This window comes from Dicentrarchus labrax, unplaced genomic scaffold (assembly GCF_905237075.1).
Source record: "Dicentrarchus labrax unplaced genomic scaffold, dlabrax2021, whole genome shotgun sequence".
In the NCBI taxonomy this organism is placed as follows: domain Eukaryota; kingdom Metazoa; phylum Chordata; class Actinopteri; family Moronidae; genus Dicentrarchus; species Dicentrarchus labrax.
Genome location: NW_026136706.1, coordinates 4,669,708 through 4,688,268, shown reverse-complemented (window position 1 = coordinate 4,688,268; position 18,561 = coordinate 4,669,708). Strand labels below are relative to the sequence as shown.

Sequence of the window (18,561 nt, the reverse complement as noted above, 5' to 3'; positions counted from 1 at the left end):
AATTTAACCTTTCTAAAGATGCAGAAACCCTGCAGTTGGTCTCTACTGCAGACCTCAGCACTGTTCTGACTCGATGCATTGTTCTCACGGTAAATCTTGGGGGATTTTATTTATTGTGAGAAACGGTGTCATCCTCAGTTGGAAAGTGAACTTCAAATTTCACTTAAGCCTGCTAAATGCTACACACACACACGCATCAACATGTACACACAAGCCAACTAACGTCCACAGTGTGTATGCATCCGCAGAGAGGAGCTATAAAATCAGTTTGCTATGTTTTGCTGTTACTGTCAACATCTGAACCCCTTCGATCTGGTACTCAAAGCTCTCGATCCGAAGGGGACTGCTCAATCCAGTTCTGATGCTGAAGCCTGCGTTTACCCTTGCTTTCTGTGCTGTGTCCAGGTTTCGCTTCAGTGGGCGTATCCTGGGCCTGGCTCTCGTCCATCAGTACCTGCTGGATGCCTTCTTTACCCGACCCTTCTACAAGGGGCTTCTTCGCATGTAAGTCCCTCGGCCTGCTTCCCTCCCTGACTTTTCATTCCGTACCAGCCTGCGGGGCACCAGCACTTCCAATCAGATCCCCCTCACTAACTCCACGGAGGCCGTGCTGAGAATATGAGTGTTTCAGTCAGATCCTCTCAGCCAGCAGCTGGCTGGGTTTCCTATCAGTGGGAGCAGTGTCCTTATTAATAGCTTTGTCCAAACAACCTAAATCCCTGCCAAATGTCTGCACTAAGGACAGATGTTTATGTAATAATAAGGGTTCTTAACCTCTTTAGCCACATGGAGCTTTTCTTGGCTCCACTGTTATTGTGCAGACAAGCATTTATCAAGCAAACAAATGTATTTTACATTCTAATAACAATCACATGCATTTTCTTAAGAATGTCCTAAAACAGACATAGTACCACCAACATGCTAATGGATGGCATTTCTAGCAGAAAAACCAAAAAACAGCCTAAAATTCAAAAGGTTAAAGGTACATTTAGGGGGAAACATGATCAAAACGATACCTTTAGATGAATTTAATTTATTACCTGTGTGCCTCTGTAAGCATCTCACACCCCTCATAACTGCGTAGTACATCTCCTGGGGTTTATCCTGCTACGTGATAAATTTAAGCAAACATATTGTCTTGTCACGCTGTGTGTTATATTTTACTACTGTTTGGAGAAAGCTGTCTTACGCTTTTATACATCGGGCAATTAACCTTTGACCTCCCTCCTTACAATCAGCCATGGTTTATGAGTAGGGCAACCCATCAATACCTTGTTGACCCCCTCTGCCTGCGTCATGCAGCCCGTGTGACCTGAGCGACCTGGAGTTCCTGGATGAGGAGTTCCACCAGAGCCTGCAGTGGATGAAGGACAACGACATCGAAGACATGCTGGACCTCACCTTCACCGTCAATGAGGAGGTCTTCGGACAGGTGGGCGGGGTTTGTTCAGTTTCTGACCGCAGTCTGGCCAAAATAAATCTGCATTTAAGATTGACGTCGTCCATGTCCTGCATGTGCTTCTGCAGATTACAGAGAGAGAGCTGAAACCAGGTGGGGCTGGTATCCCTGTGTCAGAGAAGAACAAAAAGGAGTACATTGAGCGCATGGTCAAGTGGCGTATAGAGAGAGGAGTGGCCCAGCAGACGGAGAGCCTGGTCCGAGGCTTCTATGAGGTACAGCATTTAACATCGGTGCTCTGAGCCCCTCTTGAAGGGGCAATAAGTAAGATTTTTCTTCTTTACAACAGCACATAATGGCTATAATATATGCCACGATCAATACCGATGACGCAGGCTGGTTGCGTCATTGCATCGGGACTCAAGGCCCCAGGAGCATCCTTCCACCCACACTCCCAACATCTGGCATTTTCAGTGACAGTGCTTTGAGCAAGCAACTGGTGTCATAATATTTCATTACATTTCAACTGGGAAGGCTAAAAGCAGTTGTGATAAACCCAAATGACAAAGCAGCATTGCATTTTAGTGAACTGCATCATGACTTATTAGCTCTTCACCAGACATCTGTGGTACCTGCTCACCATGGAAATGTAGGGGGTAGACATAGGGCATAGATCAGCCTTTCGCAAAGTTTTTACACAGCGAACCACCTCAGAAATATGAGGCTCTCCGAGTACCACTATCATGGCCAACGATAAAATACAGCAGCATAGGCCGTCCTTATTCATCCATAGACAGTTTACACAGCAGGCAGGTCTATTTTTTATTTTATTCCTAATAAGAAGATTATTTATTGTTGACTGTTGTTGGATCCTGAACGAAACTGGTTCAATAATTTGGAAGAAAAGAGGTTCTCCTGGTCCACATTTGACCTCTGCTTACTATCTTGCTCATCGTGGATGTATGCTTGCGCTTTGTGCATTGAGTGGGCTTATGGAAACACATGTAAAATAATTATAATGACCAAATATCCTGGAAAATGTTATTAATATTTCAGCCTCGGCTGTGGCCAAATTACTGTTACAGCTAGAGGTAAACTGTTGTCAGTTCAGAATGCGGAAAGGTCAACTGTGGTGAGAACAATGTGGATGGATGACCACCGTGTGTGAGCACGTGCTGTCTTGTATTGTCAAGAAAAAACTCCTGGGAAATGATTTCTTAAAAAGAGCGGGAACCCTGCTATTGCATGCCCTGTTATGTCTCCAGTGAATGCAGTGAACATACAGTAGTTGTATAACAAACAGAGTGTCTGCGTGGGACTCATTCCTACCAGGAATGTCTGCAGCGGTCTGTTCAAGCTCTAAATAATGACAGATAAACGTGTGTGTATTCCTCTGAAATATTTGCACGAGTGAGAAGGCCTTCCAGTTTATAACTATATAAGATGGATGTTGACATCTGAAGGCCCACAGTCCTTCATGCTGTGGGAGCTCCACATGACAAAGTGAACCAAGAGTGGGCTGTAATCTGGACTGATGCTCATATTCAGCTTTTTCTCATGTGTTTTCATTACTGGTACAAACTCAACCCCCGCTTAAGTCCCTTGCGTGGCAGGATGACAGATTACCGGGTCTTTGTGGGCTACATGTGTCAATGTGAGTTTACAAGCCTTGGTTTGCTAAACAAATCAAACCCAACATTTAGTGTAAACAAACTGATGGAAACTTTTCCCACAATTATCCGACTGCCATCTGTGTCTCCACAGTGCTTGTGTGAGTGCTCTGAAATCCCTCAAACAACCTGACGTATGTGGGAAGACTGAGATAAAGGCTGCACCATATGTGATGCCATGTGTTCATCTGTCTCTTTGTGTGTTTGGTAGGTGGTGGATGTGCGACTGGTGTCTGTGTTTGACGCCAGGGAGCTGGAGCTGGTGATTGCAGGCACTGCGGAGATCGACCTGGCAGACTGGAGGAACAACACGGAGTACAGAGGAGGTATGTACAGCTGCAGGGAGGCAACGAGGCAACAGAGCAGGGACGCAGGTGAAAAGTGTGGCAACGTGGAGAAAACCTGCAAAGTTAAATGCATACACTGGCTCATTTTCAGTCCACAACCTGAAGCCGCTAAGGTGCAACCACTAATGGACCCTCAGTTTTGAGCAGAAGGCCATTCTGAGGATTAAACCCGGCAATCTCCACACTAGCTGTAAACAGGACTGCACAATTAATCAAAATATAATTGATATAATATAGCCAAATTGCAGAAGGTGCAATACTTTAATAAAGGTTAAACATTATAATGAAGTACTGTAGCACTACAAACCTTGTTCTCTACAGAAAGCATGTTTGTTTGGTGCTGAATACCCCAACAAATGTCACATTATCAGGATTTTAATGATTTATTCAGTGAAAATGAAAAATGTGATGCTAAAATGATGATTCACACTAACGGTGAATCATTTTGCAATTGCAGTATTTGTCAAAGTATTTGCAATATGATTTTTGACCTTTGCAGTCAGTGTGTCCACTGAATGTGAGAGCTTGGTTTTAACCTTAAGTTAGTCTTAAACTTTGGCCACCAGCATACCTTGCAAAACTACTTTTCTTAAGGAATGCTAAGGTTTTCCTTACACTAATATGTATGATATTCAGGAAATACAGATACAAAATGAAGTTAAAACAAGTAAAGATCAGCAACAAAGGATCTGTTCTCAATCTGATCATAAATGAGCTGCTCAATATGCTTGTAAAAGCAAAGAAATGTCAGCTAAACCTCTCCAAACAATGTGAGAAATGTGGTTGCTGAAGAACAGATGGAGCCCCTCTGAATTGTTTCCAGAGACACAAAACCGCATCCATCCAGTGGACACGAGGGGCAACTTACTTCTGCAACATCTAGTCCTAAATGTAGCATGAACAGAGTTTAGATATTTCCGATGCACCTCTCAGGGAGAACGTTCAGTTCAATTTATTTTACAGTTTTCAAACTAAAAGTCCAGAAAACTAGAAATGTTAATCTGTTTTCTTTCAATTAATTTAAAAAGGTAAAAATGATTCCCTGTGACTATTGCTGTTATTATTTTAACTAACTATACACTAAATACTGATTCTTTTGTTTGTTTGTTGTTGTTTTGAGAATATATATCTAACCACTGTAATGTACTGTATAATGAGCACTTGAAACTTTGGGGAGTTATTGCTATTTAATTATTGTAATATATATTGTGTACAGTACAAGGATGCAAGCGCCAGTGTCCGAACCATTTGTGAGAGATCACATTAAAAGGCTTTTTAAGGGTCTGGCCAATACAGTTGAAAAGCCGCCAGCAGCGAGGAGACAGGAGAACTCAAACTGACAATCGGCCGTGACTCAGTGTGAGGCTCTTTTAATAGAGGAATCGACTCAGATGGACAAAACAGTTCCGGCCATTAAACATTAAACAGCGGAGCCCATTCAAAAAAAAATGTGGAGAAAAAGTGAGATGGGTTGTTGGAGGAGGAAGAGCGGTGATGAACTGGGGGGGGCAGAGGCTTTATTTGTTATTCATCTGACTCATGCACCATCATCATTTATCTCCCCGCAGGTTACCATGACAACCACATAGTGATTCGTTGGTTCTGGGCTGCTGTGGAGAGGTTCAACAATGAGCAGAGGCTGAGGCTGCTGCAGGTATGGCACGTGGGTGACCGCATGCACACGGGCTGCCCCCGTGTGGAGGCCGGGTGCCCTGCAGGCGCTGCAGAGTCGTGCTTCACATTGCAGAAAGATGTTACTTTTATCAGTCTTTTATGTAACAAGATTATACAATTTTATGTTTTATGTTGAAATATGTAGAAGTAAAAATTGATGTCATAAATAATAGCAATGTTTTAGGACGGTGGTTCCTAACCTGGGGGTCGGGACTCCTACTAGGGGTCGCCAAAGTTTCATAGGCCTGTATTTTAAGCATTTGGTTCTCTTCTGTGAAGAAAAGTAAATTGTCTAATAAGTGTCAGAGACAAAAGAACAATGGCTTTGTCAAACAATAAGACTAATATGATTGTTAAAAATTGTGGGAAAAAATACATAAAACAGACAGAGAATTGTATAAAAATTCCCTAAACAGGAAATATTCTGCTCAAAATTCATCCAAATCACTCGTTTTACACAAACTACAGTTCACTGTTTGTGTTCATTAATTTGAGTATATTATATATATTCGATAAAATATGTCACCTAAGATCACAGAAAAGGTTGGGAACCACTGATTTAGGATGCTGCTTTCAAGCTATTCTTGACTTTAATGGGCTTCTTCTCTCTAGTTCGTGACAGGCACCTCCAGTATTCCCTACGAGGGATTTGCCTCTCTACGGGGCAGTAACGGACCCCGCAGATTCTGTGTGGAGAAATGGGGGAAAATCACCTCCTTACCCAGGTAGGATGTCTAATGGGACGACTACGTAGCCTTTAGAGACTGTACAAAATGAACAGAGACAAAAAGGTGGAGGGTTGTGTATTTTGTCTTTTTGCTGGAGGGAGGAAAGGCCTTTTGTTTTTCTTCCTCACCCCACATTTATATTTCATATCAGCCTTCCCTTGCAATATGAAATATTGATTATTACTAACAAGATTAAACAGTTAGGAATGTTGTCCTTAGTGTGCGCGATAGGCCATAGAGGCGTGTTTAGCAATGTGCACAACAATCCTTTCTCTTTCTCTGGGCTTTCCTTCACATTCAGTTAACTAATGGGACCAATATGTTACGTTTAAGAAACAGAAAACACTCAATCTTTATGGCTCTAAACGTTCTCTCTACCAATATTCCCACCTGTGGTTTATTATTAAAGTTTGTACCAAATCGAATAATACAAGTCAGACGTCCTATCCTTAAGGCATTGTCTCATCTAATTTTTATTCTTTCTTTATTATTTGTAATGTGGAGCTGTCACCATGTTAAATGTTAAATGTCCTATTGATCTGTTAATCTGTCACTGTGTGTGTCTCCATAGGGCTCACACTTGCTTTAATCGTCTGGACCTCCCACCTTACCCCTCCTTCTCCATGCTGTACGAGAAGCTGGTTACCGCTGTAGAGGAAACGAGCACGTTCGGGTTGGAGTAGCCTCATATCAGCTCACACCCAGGTTTAACTTGGGCAAGCGAAGCATCTGGAAATCCACCTTTCCCACCATAGGACAGACATGGAAAATAAAACTAATATCCTCAAAAGGCAACTAACCCCCCCCCCCGTGGATAACTGCTGTTTTTACCGACTGGCTTTTTGTCACTCAGCACGCAGGCTTCGCTCCGATTCTCTGCCTTTCTCTCATGTATCTAGTGGAAGCGGGTCGAGCGATCACCTTCTGGAAGAAAGGCGGGGAATCGGAGGATGGTTCGAAAAACTGTATCGTACAATTTCTTGTTTTCATGGTTTGTTCACTGAGCCACATGTGTGCTTTATCTCTTCAGTTAATGGCCTTGTTTAATGGATTTTTAGCACCTCCCTTAATCCTCTTCCACCACCTCCTCCTCCTCCTCCTCCTCCTCCTCCTCCTTTCCTCTTCCTCCAACCTGCACCTCAGAGACAGCTGCTCAAAAACCACTAAGCTCCCTTCTCCCTCTCTGGACCTCTAAACTGTGTCCTTTTCTGCACTGGGGGTGCAACATTATGAACTATAGTACACACACACACACACACACACACACACACACACACACACACATTTCACCTTTGCACAAAACACACACAAACATTTTGTTTAGTGCAAACCAGTGTGTCCCCCAAGATTTTTTTTTATCAGCATGGAAAGATGTGACATTTTAGACTTACAGCTGGATGTTGGCTGGTCCTCCTTGCCTGTCTGAGAGCAGGGGATACACTAGTGTACACACTCAAACAGATAAACGTACACACAAATTACATAAAACCAGTTGTTTTAGGACTGAAAGTACACTTGTTTTCACAGTTTTGATTCCTGAATAATCTGGACATTGAGTCACAAATCATCAGTGACATTCACAGACAGTGTCATAGACCCATTGTGATAATGACGGCAGGTGCTGGTCAGGACTGTTACCCTCAATACTGCGACATCGGAGCTCTTACACGGGCACAAAAAGGTAAAGACACATCTGAGACACGCAGCCCTTGCATATACTCAACATGGACACCCAGTATTACACACACAAACACATATTACAGCATTAGCCTCGATGCTGTGGGTGCACTTCCTTCTGATGCACTCACTCCTGACTACAGACGCAGTTACTGACACACTTCAGTGAAACAGAAGTGCAGGGTTCCTGTCTTTCAAACAAACATTTATCCCGAGCAATACATGCATTTTCAGATGACGTCCGCTCATGAGTATGACACAGAACGTCCTCCTCACCGATGATATCGCCTCCCACCCTTTGAAAGTGATGAATGTACCAAATAAGTGACTGAATGTACGAACCTCAAGCAACTCTGTTCGGCCCCCTGAGGAAGATTTCCAGCAGGCTGAAGAGGAAAACACGGAAGTTGGAAGTGGAGGGAAAGGAAATCAAACGTGACACGGTTGCTTGAGGAATGGGGACGCGCTTCACTCGATGTGGGCACCGGTTTAGGCCTTGTTAGCTGACAGACACGAGCCTGGTGTCGCCCAGGTGCCTGGTCAGGCTGCAGTGGTGGGATCTTTTTAGTGCCTCTTGGGTTTTTCCTGACCATAAAGTGAAATTTTATAAGGGAAGCTGTTTTATTTCCTTGTAAAAAAAGACAAATTGACCAGATCCACGTGTCTCACAAATCAAAGATGGTGAAAGTTAAGGGGCTGAGGTTAGATACAGATATCAACACAAGGGGGCAGTAAGGTGTGCTGTCATTACTATATGGCAAGTTCAAAAGCAAAGAACCAGTGATTTTCCCCTACCTGAATGACCTGACCTGGTGAGATTATGATGTTGTCAGGAACAAGCACCGGCCTTTAGGGCTGTATGGATATTGTATTTTAGAACTTTTGGCATACACGTCCATGCCAGACAACAGTTTTGTCTTGAAAGCATGTGATAAAACATTTCTCTTAACTCTGTAAGTGCACGACCCAAACCCTGAGGACCCTTTCACTAAGTCTCTCACACACTTTCTTACATGCACACACGCACACACACACACACACATACACATATACACACACAAACATACTCGTTTTCTATGGGGTGCATGCAAGATTACACCTACTGTACAGAGTCCTGTTGGAGCTAGACCACAGGGGCTGGAATAGTGCTAGAGAGCCCCACATGTGATGCAAGATGTGGAGGCAGACTTTCGTATCTCAGCCCCTCTCCCCCCCACCCTCCCAGTTCCAATACTGCATGCGGGATCTTCCCGGTCAGCTCTGTGAGCTGTGCTGGGGCAGAAACCCCTAGATGGCGTTGTGTTATAGCTCGATATTGCATGCTGAAATAGTGCAACACACTGTCCTTACTAGCTTTCTTTGCATGAGGATATTGCTATCCATTCAGAAAAAAGGGGTGAGGGAGCTGGTTAAGTTGTGTCACTTTGGTTGTGGCGCTCACTTGAGGCATGCGGCATTATGCTTACCTGGCACTGTCATACCTTGAGTGTTAAGCTCATGGGAACAGGGTGTAGGAAATAGGTGCTTTAGTCACTTAGTTTTAGCTCTGGGAATGGACAACGTGTGAATGCAATAGTTTGTTTTCTCTATGACAGTGTAATGGCGAGTATCTCGGCAGCATGTTTCAAAAATGTTGTTACTTTCACATGTGCGTGTCTGCCTATCTTAGTAATAGGTCGAAGGTTATGGTTCATTGCTCATGAATCAGTGATGAATCAATAGGGCTGTTTTGATTTTGTGAAACGTGAGAGCACATGTTTGTGTATCATGTGTGCGGTCCTGTTTGTCTCTTTGTATATAAATGTATATGTATGTCTGTCCTGTTGTGTGTATAAATATATATTTTGCACCGAATGTACCAAAGGTTTGGGGCTTGCAAAGTCAACCATTAGGCCTGCTTTCTCTATTTCAGTCCAACAAACACATCCCACTTCTGGCTTCTGCCAAATTCCTACAGAGCATCACCTCATGTTTGCTTGAGGGGCAGATTTGTGGCATGGGCAACAACGCTTCACGTTAGGATATACATTCACATTTTCCATAACGAGGCTTTTCTGCTGCAGAAGACTGGTAAGATCTATTACTTGCTTCACATCCAAATGAATACAGTTGCACCTCTCGTCTTTCCTAGTACATCTTCTGACAGGACCCGGCTCCGGTTTTCAGAATTCCACTCTATGCAAAGCTCCTGTATGTGTGTCTCCATTTCACCCCAATGATTGTAATAAAAGAGAACAAATGACAAATTTTGATTAATGATACATGACCTTTATTTATCTTTTACAAGAGTTTTGAACCAGCTGAACTAGTCGATAACAACATGTATTATCTTTATAGTGGCCTACAATATAAAAATCAGTTCATCATGAAGTACCTCGCCTTGATTAAAGTCCTAACCTTCTGCAACCAAATAAATCAAACCCTTGAAGACAATGTGGAGAAAAATATACCTAAAAACTATCCCAGTACATACCTAATTGTAATTGCATGGTGCTATAAGAAGTTGCAGTCTTTCCGGGTTCTTTGCAGAGGTCAGCGCCCTCCAGATGCTTTGCCAGATGTTAATAAATGTACCTGTGCACAGTGGACAGATTTACGTGGAAGCTCATTCATGCCAGGAAAAGAAAAAACTATATGAATAAAAAATACTCACGGTAAGTTACAATTATAACAACGTATAAAGTTTAGGACTTTATATCTGTTTTGGTGCAGTAACTCATAATTTTGACTTTTAATAAGTCATAATTTGTAGATGTTGAGTCAAATATTGACTTACTTTGACATATTTATGACCTACCATGGGTATTTTTTATACTTGTCATTTCTTGAACCGTCATCCATTTCTTATTTGTTTAACTGTCTTACATTCAGTAACAGAGTAAACAATCACAGGTTAAACCAGTGGTTCCCAACCTTTTTCCTTAAGGGACCCCTGACTCAGAGACACTGAGTGATATTTCATATTATATTCAAAACCGTGCAATAAACCCAAACAATGAACTCAGTAACTGTAAGAAGATTGTGTAAAAAGAGTGATTTGGATGAATTTTAAGCAGATTATTTCCTGTTTAGGCGATTTGTTTATACAATTCTGTCCGTATATATATATTTAAACAATCATACAGACTTAATAGACTTATTTCTTGACAAATTTGGTGTATTTTCTTGACCCTGACCCTATTCTAACAATTTCCTTTCTCCACAGAAGTGAACCAAAAGCTGAGATATAGGCAAACTTTATTATTATTTTCACCCCTTCAGATCAAGAATGTATCTTTAGCGAGCTCTAGCGGACCACATTGGGAACCACTGGGTTAAATTAAACACAGAAACCACATCCAAGTTTCAAATTAACCCGACCTCCTTTTTTTTCTCCTCCTCCTCCTCAAACAGTGCGCATGCGTCAGACAGTGACGTGTCGAAGTGTCAAACAGAAAGGATGTAAAAAAAAAAAAAAAAAAAAAGATGATCTTAAACTCTCCAGATAAACTTACTAACATAGTTAATAGTCTCCCGCAGCGGGAGTTTGGATGAAGCGGACCCACCCGTAGGTACAGGCTTTACAGGCGGACTGCGGCCTCTCTTCAGTTGAGTCGAGGAAAAACGGTTTGAACCGACTTTCAAACCCGCGACATTGACCGTTGAGCTAACTTCAGTTAGCGACGGTCGACGCTAACCGGAGTCCGGTAAACTACCGTTAGCATGGGGGAGCTAACGGTAACATGTGACAGACAGTGAGGGCAGCTGCCGTTAAAACGTTTATCCAGCTCAACTTAGGTTAGTCTTGTCGCCCATCTTTTTTTTTTTTTTTTCGCCCCCCTCCTGTTTTTACCCCCCCTCCCCCCCTCCGGAGGGTAGCTGGCAGCGGGACACCGACCGCAGAGGAAGATGTCTCGGAGGCGGCTGGACAGTCGCAGCGGGCTCTCCGCGGGGCTGCTCGGGGAGATTCAGACCCCGATCAGCACGGAGCCGATGGAGGGTGTGTATGAAATCACCGGAGAGCTCGGGAGGTGAGGTCCTAACTGTTGTTTCCTCCGGGTTACTGTGCAGGGAAGAGTTCAGTTTAAGTGTTTGTATTTGAACACCGAGCTGCGTTGTTAAAAGGAAAAGTTTAGCTGGCGTTAAGGAGGACTGACAGTAAAGACAGTGCTGCATTATTAAGGATGGTCTTCTCTGATGGCTCCGAACCACAGTTTGGACCACACTTTACATTTGTATAATGCAAAGCTATTGACTGACAGTGCTCAGGAAAAACCTTATCAATGCAACCTGAGTGTGTGTGTGTGTGTGTGTCATACATTTCCATTTGTTATCACCTTCAAACTGGACTGTAGCTGATAACACTATAACTAATTCAATGCTGTGTATATGATAGTTGAGCCAGTGCCATGCAATGTATACATACTGTATGAGGGGCTGCACACTTACTCGACATGTTATTAAAATCTTAAGAGCTGTAATGTGTTGATAAAAGGTAAAAATGTGTGAGAATACAGAGTTATAATGAAGTATATTGAAGCCCTGGTAAAAAAAAAAAAAGTCACATCATCATGTTTTAATATGGTGACATGATGTTTTTACTATAATGTGCAGCTTTATGATGTATAACTACCACTTATCACTATTGGAGAGGCAACTGAGTTACGTAATCAGGATTCAATAAAGGTGACTGTAATCCATTACAAAGTTACTAAAAGAAAGGTGTTATCAGATTACAGTCACATTTACTAAAAGTAGGGATACATTAGCAGGATTACAGTTTTAAAGTTTCTTTAAAACACAATTTTAAAGCTAAAAATCTTTAATTTTCTTCTTTTTAAAGGTTACATTGTTCAGTCGTCTTGTAGAATACACTCTCACCAATATTTCTTATTAATATTTATTTTCTCTTGTCTTTATTTACATAATAATAATCCCCAAAGTAACAGAAAGTAATCAAGTTACATTACTTTAATATATATATAGACTTTTTAAAAGTAACCCTCCCGACCCTGCATATGGACAACAGAAACATATGAAGGAAGACTTGAGGAATGTCCTTTTTTTTTGGACTAAAGACTCAACATCGTCCTTTTATATAACCATTTATAATAATATATGTTCAGGTTGTTGTTTTCAGATAAAGTTATTGAGTTCAAGTTAACTGCGTTTGGACTCTGGACTGTAGGCTTTAACCGTCGTAAACACACAAACCTCGCGGTGCCGGAGGCCCTGACTTCGTCGTGCCACAGCAGACCTTTGTCATGTGTTTGGAAGTGTGTGTGTGTGTGTGTGTGTGTGTGTGTGTGTGTGTGTGAGAGCCATGGCAACAGCTGACGGCGGATGATCGTAAGATCTCCGAGGTGTGTTTGAAGCGATGTGTCATGCAGTGTGTGCTGTGTAATTCTCATGTTTAAAACAGGAAGAAGCACATGTGGAAACCAGACCTTTCAGAAAGAAGAAATGGTACCAGCCACTTCTGTTCACTTATTTGTGTGTGATTTTCTCAAAAACAGGAAGTTTTTGAGGTGGAGTATTTCACGAACTGCGTCTGTTTGTTTGTTTTTACCTTTTAAGGAATTTGTATTAATTCACAGTCTTAAATTAATAATCAGTGACCTTTAGCAGTGGAACATTTCCCTATTTCTTTATCAGGCTGTAACTATCAATTAATCTGTCATTAATTTTTATGGAATTGGTTGAACATTAATCTATTTTCTATATTAACATTGAATTAAATGACTGTGTGGTGTGACAAGGGTCACCTGTAAGTCCAGCAACTTGTTTTAGCTCTTTGTTTGGGCTTTACTACCCCTGCTTATCTAGTCTCCAATGATCTCTTCAACCCTTGTTTACAGCAAAATAAGCCCCTATGATACAACTGTGTGTTACCTAGCCCCGGCACAACACGTCAGACTGGTCAGCATAGCATCTAGAAAGCTCGAAATGTTGAGTGTAGAGCAAACCAGAGCTAGAAAAGGAGCTGTTTACAAACCATAAACGTTACCCATGACAACTTTGTAAGCGGATGGTATGTGGTGACTGTTCATTTTATACATGAAGATGAGTTTACTTGTCATTAGGAGTGTTACTCACGGTATAAAAACCACCTTGACGGTCTCCTCTGTGGCTCTGGAGGAGCTTTGTCACGAGAAAATCAGCCTGATGATCATCAGGGTTATGTGGGTTGTGAAGCTGAGGCGTGAAGTTTAAAAGGTGTGGGCATTTACTTAAAGAAAAAAACTACTGCATTATGGGAATTACGAGGTTCAGCTGTTTTTGGAGTTTGACTCATATTAATATTATTGTTTTTATCCGTTTTTCACAGATGCCACAACTTAACCACGATGCGGTGGTAAATTACTGGAGTTCTCCTTTAATTACTATATAATTAAAAGTCAAGAATAATTTAAAAAAAGGTGCCTTGAAGTTACGTCTTAAATTGCTCTTTTTCGTGTGATGAGGAGCCGGCTGATTATTTTACTGAGTTTCTAAAAGACTGCCAGGGTACTTAAAGGAAGACATGAATATTTAACATAAGTCTTCCTCAGTGTCATTCTGTGCTGTTCGCTTGTGCATTACAGACTGCGTGAAAGGAGGTGCTACGAGGGAGTTTAGTGCCATTGTTCTGCTCTTTAAGAGTCCTTCATGCTCTGTACTCTGTAACCTTCACCATCGTTGCTCTCGGGTTCTTGTAATGCCGTTATTTTTAGATTATTTGTGCTTTTGTAGCTGTCGTTGTAAGGCCTTGTGGAGAGGTGTTTCCACGAATGAATGCCAAAGGGTTTTTACTTTGTGTGGCCAATGTAAGTGTAGGTCTCAAGACTGTGATGTTTCTTGCTCAGATAAAGCCAGGGAGATAAATTTAAACCTTTTTCTAAAAACCACAGAGTCAGATGAGTAATATGTCACCGTATTAGCACTGCATATATTTGGTGATTGTTGCTTTTCAGATTCGTCAGCCGTCAGCCGTGATGAATTTTGACACTTTATTCTAGTTGCAGATAGTATCTTCGCAGTCATGAGTAATATGAACAATTACCCCATTGATCGAGACATGGCAGCAGCTATAACATAGCTATTTAGGAATGTCCTTGCATCAGATAACACACTGACACCTACCAGTATTTGTAAAGCACCATTTAGTCCCAATGCTACACTTATTTACCAATGCCGTATGTGATTAAGGCTTGGAAATATATGAAGTAATGTATTGTGTTTTATTTTGAAAGGATTGTGGAACACACTTTGTGGTCTAAGTTAATATTTTAAAGCAGTTAAATTTACTGACTATTAAAAAAAACATTTCTCTTTCTTCCTTTAACTTTCCATACACTCTACTACACATCTAGACATGAACATGCCTAAACTTTTATTTTGATACACATTGATATGGGACTTGCATATCACCGTAAGTGCATTATATTACAAATCAAAGCCCCGTAACTTAAACTAAGCAGGTTGGTATATCTTAGTATCAGGAATGATCAAGAATAGTTTCATTTAAAGATGTTTTTTACACTTTGTTAATGAATCTGATCTCTGTCTGACTAAAAACAGTGCACCTTAACCATAATGTCCACTTTCTGCTCCCTAGGGGGAAGTTTGCTGTGGTCAAGCGCTGTGTGGAGAAGGCCACGGGGAAAGTGTTTGCTGCCAAGTTCCTGCGGAAGAGGAGGCGAGGTCGCGACTGCCGGGCAGATGTCATTCACGAGATGGCCGTCCTGGAGATGGCCCGTAACAACGCCCGAATTGTCAACCTGCACGCCGCTTACGAGACGGATCACGACATCGTCTTAGTGCTGGAATAGTGAGTTCACAGCAGAAGCAGAAACGCAGTCTTTTACCTCTTCAATTTTAAATGATAGATTATATAACCTGTCGAGCTCAGGGTTTTTTTTTTTTCTCTACCACAAACAAGCAAAAACATGCACAAGCAGCAGTATGATCCTATAAATGCCTGCTAAAGGGCAAAGTCCTGTTTGTCCAATCTTGAGGAGTTGCCACACTTGCGGATTTTTTATGTAATCCACATTCTTCCAAACAGGTTTATTAGCAGTCCGTTCAAGACTAAAAAGTCCCATGTTAGCTATATTATTGTTCATCTTGAGCTGAGATCTAGATGACCTGAATGCATCGTCACGCCCTGACGTCTTGACCTTTCATGTTTAATCACGTTTTCCAAGATGAACTGTCCTTCCTCGTCTGACGTGTCATTCATCTTGTTTCTTTGTACCATCAAAACAGAAACTAGACGTGAGATTAGATCGTAAATAGGAATACACAGTGTTTTTCTTAAAGTCAATTGCTAGGACTTTCTAACCACACCTTTGATACTTGTTGTTAGAGGCGACTAAATCCCTCCCTGAGAGCAAAAACAGCTTGAACAACTCACTTTGTTGATCTAAGAAAGCCTAAACAACAACTCAAAAAGGCCCTAGAGAAACGTCAGATTATAAACTTGAATAACCTGAACTGTAATAAATCGTATTTGTACTTTGTACTCTGGGTGTAATTTTGGGGCTTTGAGTCAACCTTTGGCTGACGCTCTTACCTCCAGTGCTTTACAGTGAGTAAGCAGGAAGGTGGTTGCCTTCTTGCCGGCACATGCAGGATCAAACCAGTGACCCTCTGGCTATGGGTTGGCCACTACAACCACAGGGCCACCCAGCAATCCCATGAATACATCATATTTCTGTTTCTCTTGTTGAAACTGCATCACACACTACATTAAATTGGTATTTTATTGTCCTTACACATTTAAGTAGATGGTTGTTTTATTCACACAGTCTCTCCATGTATGTATTTGTGTATTTACAGTGTGTGCGTGTGTGTGTGTGTGTGTGTGTGTGTGTGTGTGTGTGTGTGTTTTCTCTTTGCCCAGTGCGGCGGGTGGAGAGATATTTGACCACTGTGTGTCTGAGGAGCTGCTGCACGAGGCCCAGATCACCCGTCTGATCCGGCAAACACTGGAGGGAGTCCACCACCTCCACCAGAGTAACCTGGTCCACTTAGACCTGAAGGTCTGTCCCCACACAGAACATCACATACATGAGTGTAGCTGGAGCCCAGAGAAGCTATTTTTACCCAGTTCACCACATCCCCCCCCTTAAGTGCTTGGCTGTGTATTCCCCCTTTTTTTTTTTAGAGCAGTTGTGCACTCAAAACCCCAATTTCCTATTTCCATGACCCAGTTAAGCACACAGCTAGGATTATGGGTGGTAACAGAACCCCTCACCCGGGGCAAAGTGGGGAAGCACAACAGCAAAGTGTAGAATGAGTGCAATATTGACACCAGGCTGTTAAATGAAAGTGCTGTTATCTGGTTGTAGGTGGATTCCAGTGTTTTAAGACATTTACAGTCATACCAGTGTAAACTGGGCTTGGGGATTTTAAAACAGTTTCAGCAGACAGCATACGCTAATCAGCATCGAAAACACAGTGCAAACAAAACACAACGGGGGACATTCTGTACTTTCTCTCAACTTCTCTTGTGGAGAATTATGTAATAATTGAATAATGGTGGTGTTTATACAGTGTCATATGGTCAATATATTTGAATCACTTGAACAAATAATCAAGTACTCACAGGAAGGTAAGCACCTCTCCCTTTGAGTGCAAAAACATTACTGAGTAAGCATTCAAAGAGACCTTGGGAACAAGTTATGTATGTATAACAAGTTTAAAGTACGCCTTATCTCTCCAGCACTTCTGCTTTCTGCCGCACATGATGTTCACCGTGTGTTTCCTCTTTGTTTCCTTCTCAGCCGCAGAACATTCTCCTGACCAGCCTGTCTCCTCCAGGAGACATAAAGATCGTAGACTTTGGCCTGGCACGCAGGCTGGGTGCGGTCGGAGAGCTCAGAGAGATACTTGGCACACCTGAATATGTGGGTAAGGTGATGCTTGTAATAAAACACTCTTTGATTACTCAAAGACATCAGACAGGATATCACCAGCTTAACCACATTAAAGTTAGGAAGAGTCAGAGGAGCTCCTCAAGAGGGAAACCGATTTTGTGTTATGCTAATAGAAATGCTTTTCTAGCTCTCACACAAGGTAAAGTATCAATAGCTTATGGTGATTGAGAAATCCTTGGCATTAGACAGTTATCATTAGCATGCATTTCTCGACACTTAATGGATAGAGGAGGTGTCTTTAAACACACACCTCGAGAAACCTCTTCCAGCTCTGGTGAGTTTAATGTGCTCATCTTTTAGATTCATGAAAAAGATTGGTAGACTCAGCTGTAACAAAGACACAGACACAACAGAAATACAAAACCTAAACATCACTAGTGGTGAAATAAAACAGCATGGGGTAGGAAATGATACAGCAAATTACAGAGGACATTCTTTTAATATTGAATCTCAGCTGACTTTTTCTTTCATGTCTTCATTCAGCGCCGGAGATCCTGAATTATGAGCCAATCACAACAGCGACTGACCTCTGGTGAGTCCATTGGCGTGTGTTCAGGAGTGTTTCAAATATTTGTCGAGGTTATTCGAAAGAGAACGTGTCTCAAAATGACCACAAAACTAACTGATGGAAGCAGAGAAGAGTGCTAGTTAACGGAGGGCAGTGTGACCCCGGAGAGCAGCTGCTCCGACACTCTCCGCTCTGCTAACGGTGGTACAACCTCCTCTACTGCCGTCCTCTGTGACTCTAGGGCTGACAGCACTGATAGCAGCCCGGCAGGACAATGTGTGGTGTGCTGGGATTTTATAATTAAACTATGAGCAGGACGCACTCTGTTACTTTCTCTGACTGTGTAGAAATCTGATGTTTTCACATCACAGGTGACAAAGAAAGGCATCAGAGACTCCATAGCTATGTTTCCACCACAACAACTGCTGATAGAGGAGTTTAGTGTGTCAGCTACTCTAAAAAGGTTGTTATCAAACCCTAATTTTAACTCTTGATCTAAAATGATTTGTAAAGGGTAAATTAAGGTGATCCATTCCGGTGTGAAGCCACAAACCACAAAGTAGCTCTGCAAAAGCTAATAGCTGTTTACAGTTTGGGTAATTACTTTAATGGTCACCTTTGTTCTCACTTTTGCGGCGTTCCAAATTATGAAAATAAAA

The 18,561-nt window shown here is 41.9% G+C and overlaps 2 protein-coding genes across 5 annotated transcripts in view; both read left to right on the top strand.

The window, feature by feature from the left end:
- Positions 1-9,747, top strand: part of hecw2a (HECT, C2 and WW domain containing E3 ubiquitin protein ligase 2a) — a 39,725-nt gene extending 29,978 nt beyond the window's left edge. For all 4 annotated transcript variants that reach the window (XM_051404020.1, XM_051404018.1, XM_051404019.1 and 1 more), the window contains exons 24-30: positions 406-504; positions 1,303-1,432; positions 1,528-1,674; positions 3,281-3,395; positions 4,985-5,070; positions 5,703-5,815; positions 6,390-9,747. In XM_051404020.1, coding sequence (XP_051259980.1) covers positions 406-504; positions 1,303-1,432; positions 1,528-1,674; positions 3,281-3,395; positions 4,985-5,070; positions 5,703-5,815; positions 6,390-6,501 — 802 coding nt within the window. In that variant the 3' untranslated portion in view covers positions 6,502-9,747. The remainder of the gene's footprint in view (positions 1-405; positions 505-1,302; positions 1,433-1,527; positions 1,675-3,280; positions 3,396-4,984; positions 5,071-5,702; positions 5,816-6,389) is intronic.
- Positions 9,748-10,896: 1,149 nt separating this feature from the next.
- The window catches only part of stk17b (serine/threonine kinase 17b (apoptosis-inducing)), a 12,635-nt gene continuing 4,970 nt past the window's right edge, over positions 10,897-18,561 (top strand). The window contains exons 1-5 of the mRNA XM_051404048.1: positions 10,897-11,505; positions 15,072-15,284; positions 16,359-16,497; positions 17,242-17,368; positions 17,878-17,926. Coding sequence (XP_051260008.1) covers positions 11,384-11,505; positions 15,072-15,284; positions 16,359-16,497; positions 17,242-17,368; positions 17,878-17,926 — 650 coding nt within the window. The 5' untranslated portion in view covers positions 10,897-11,383. The remainder of the gene's footprint in view (positions 11,506-15,071; positions 15,285-16,358; positions 16,498-17,241; positions 17,369-17,877; positions 17,927-18,561) is intronic.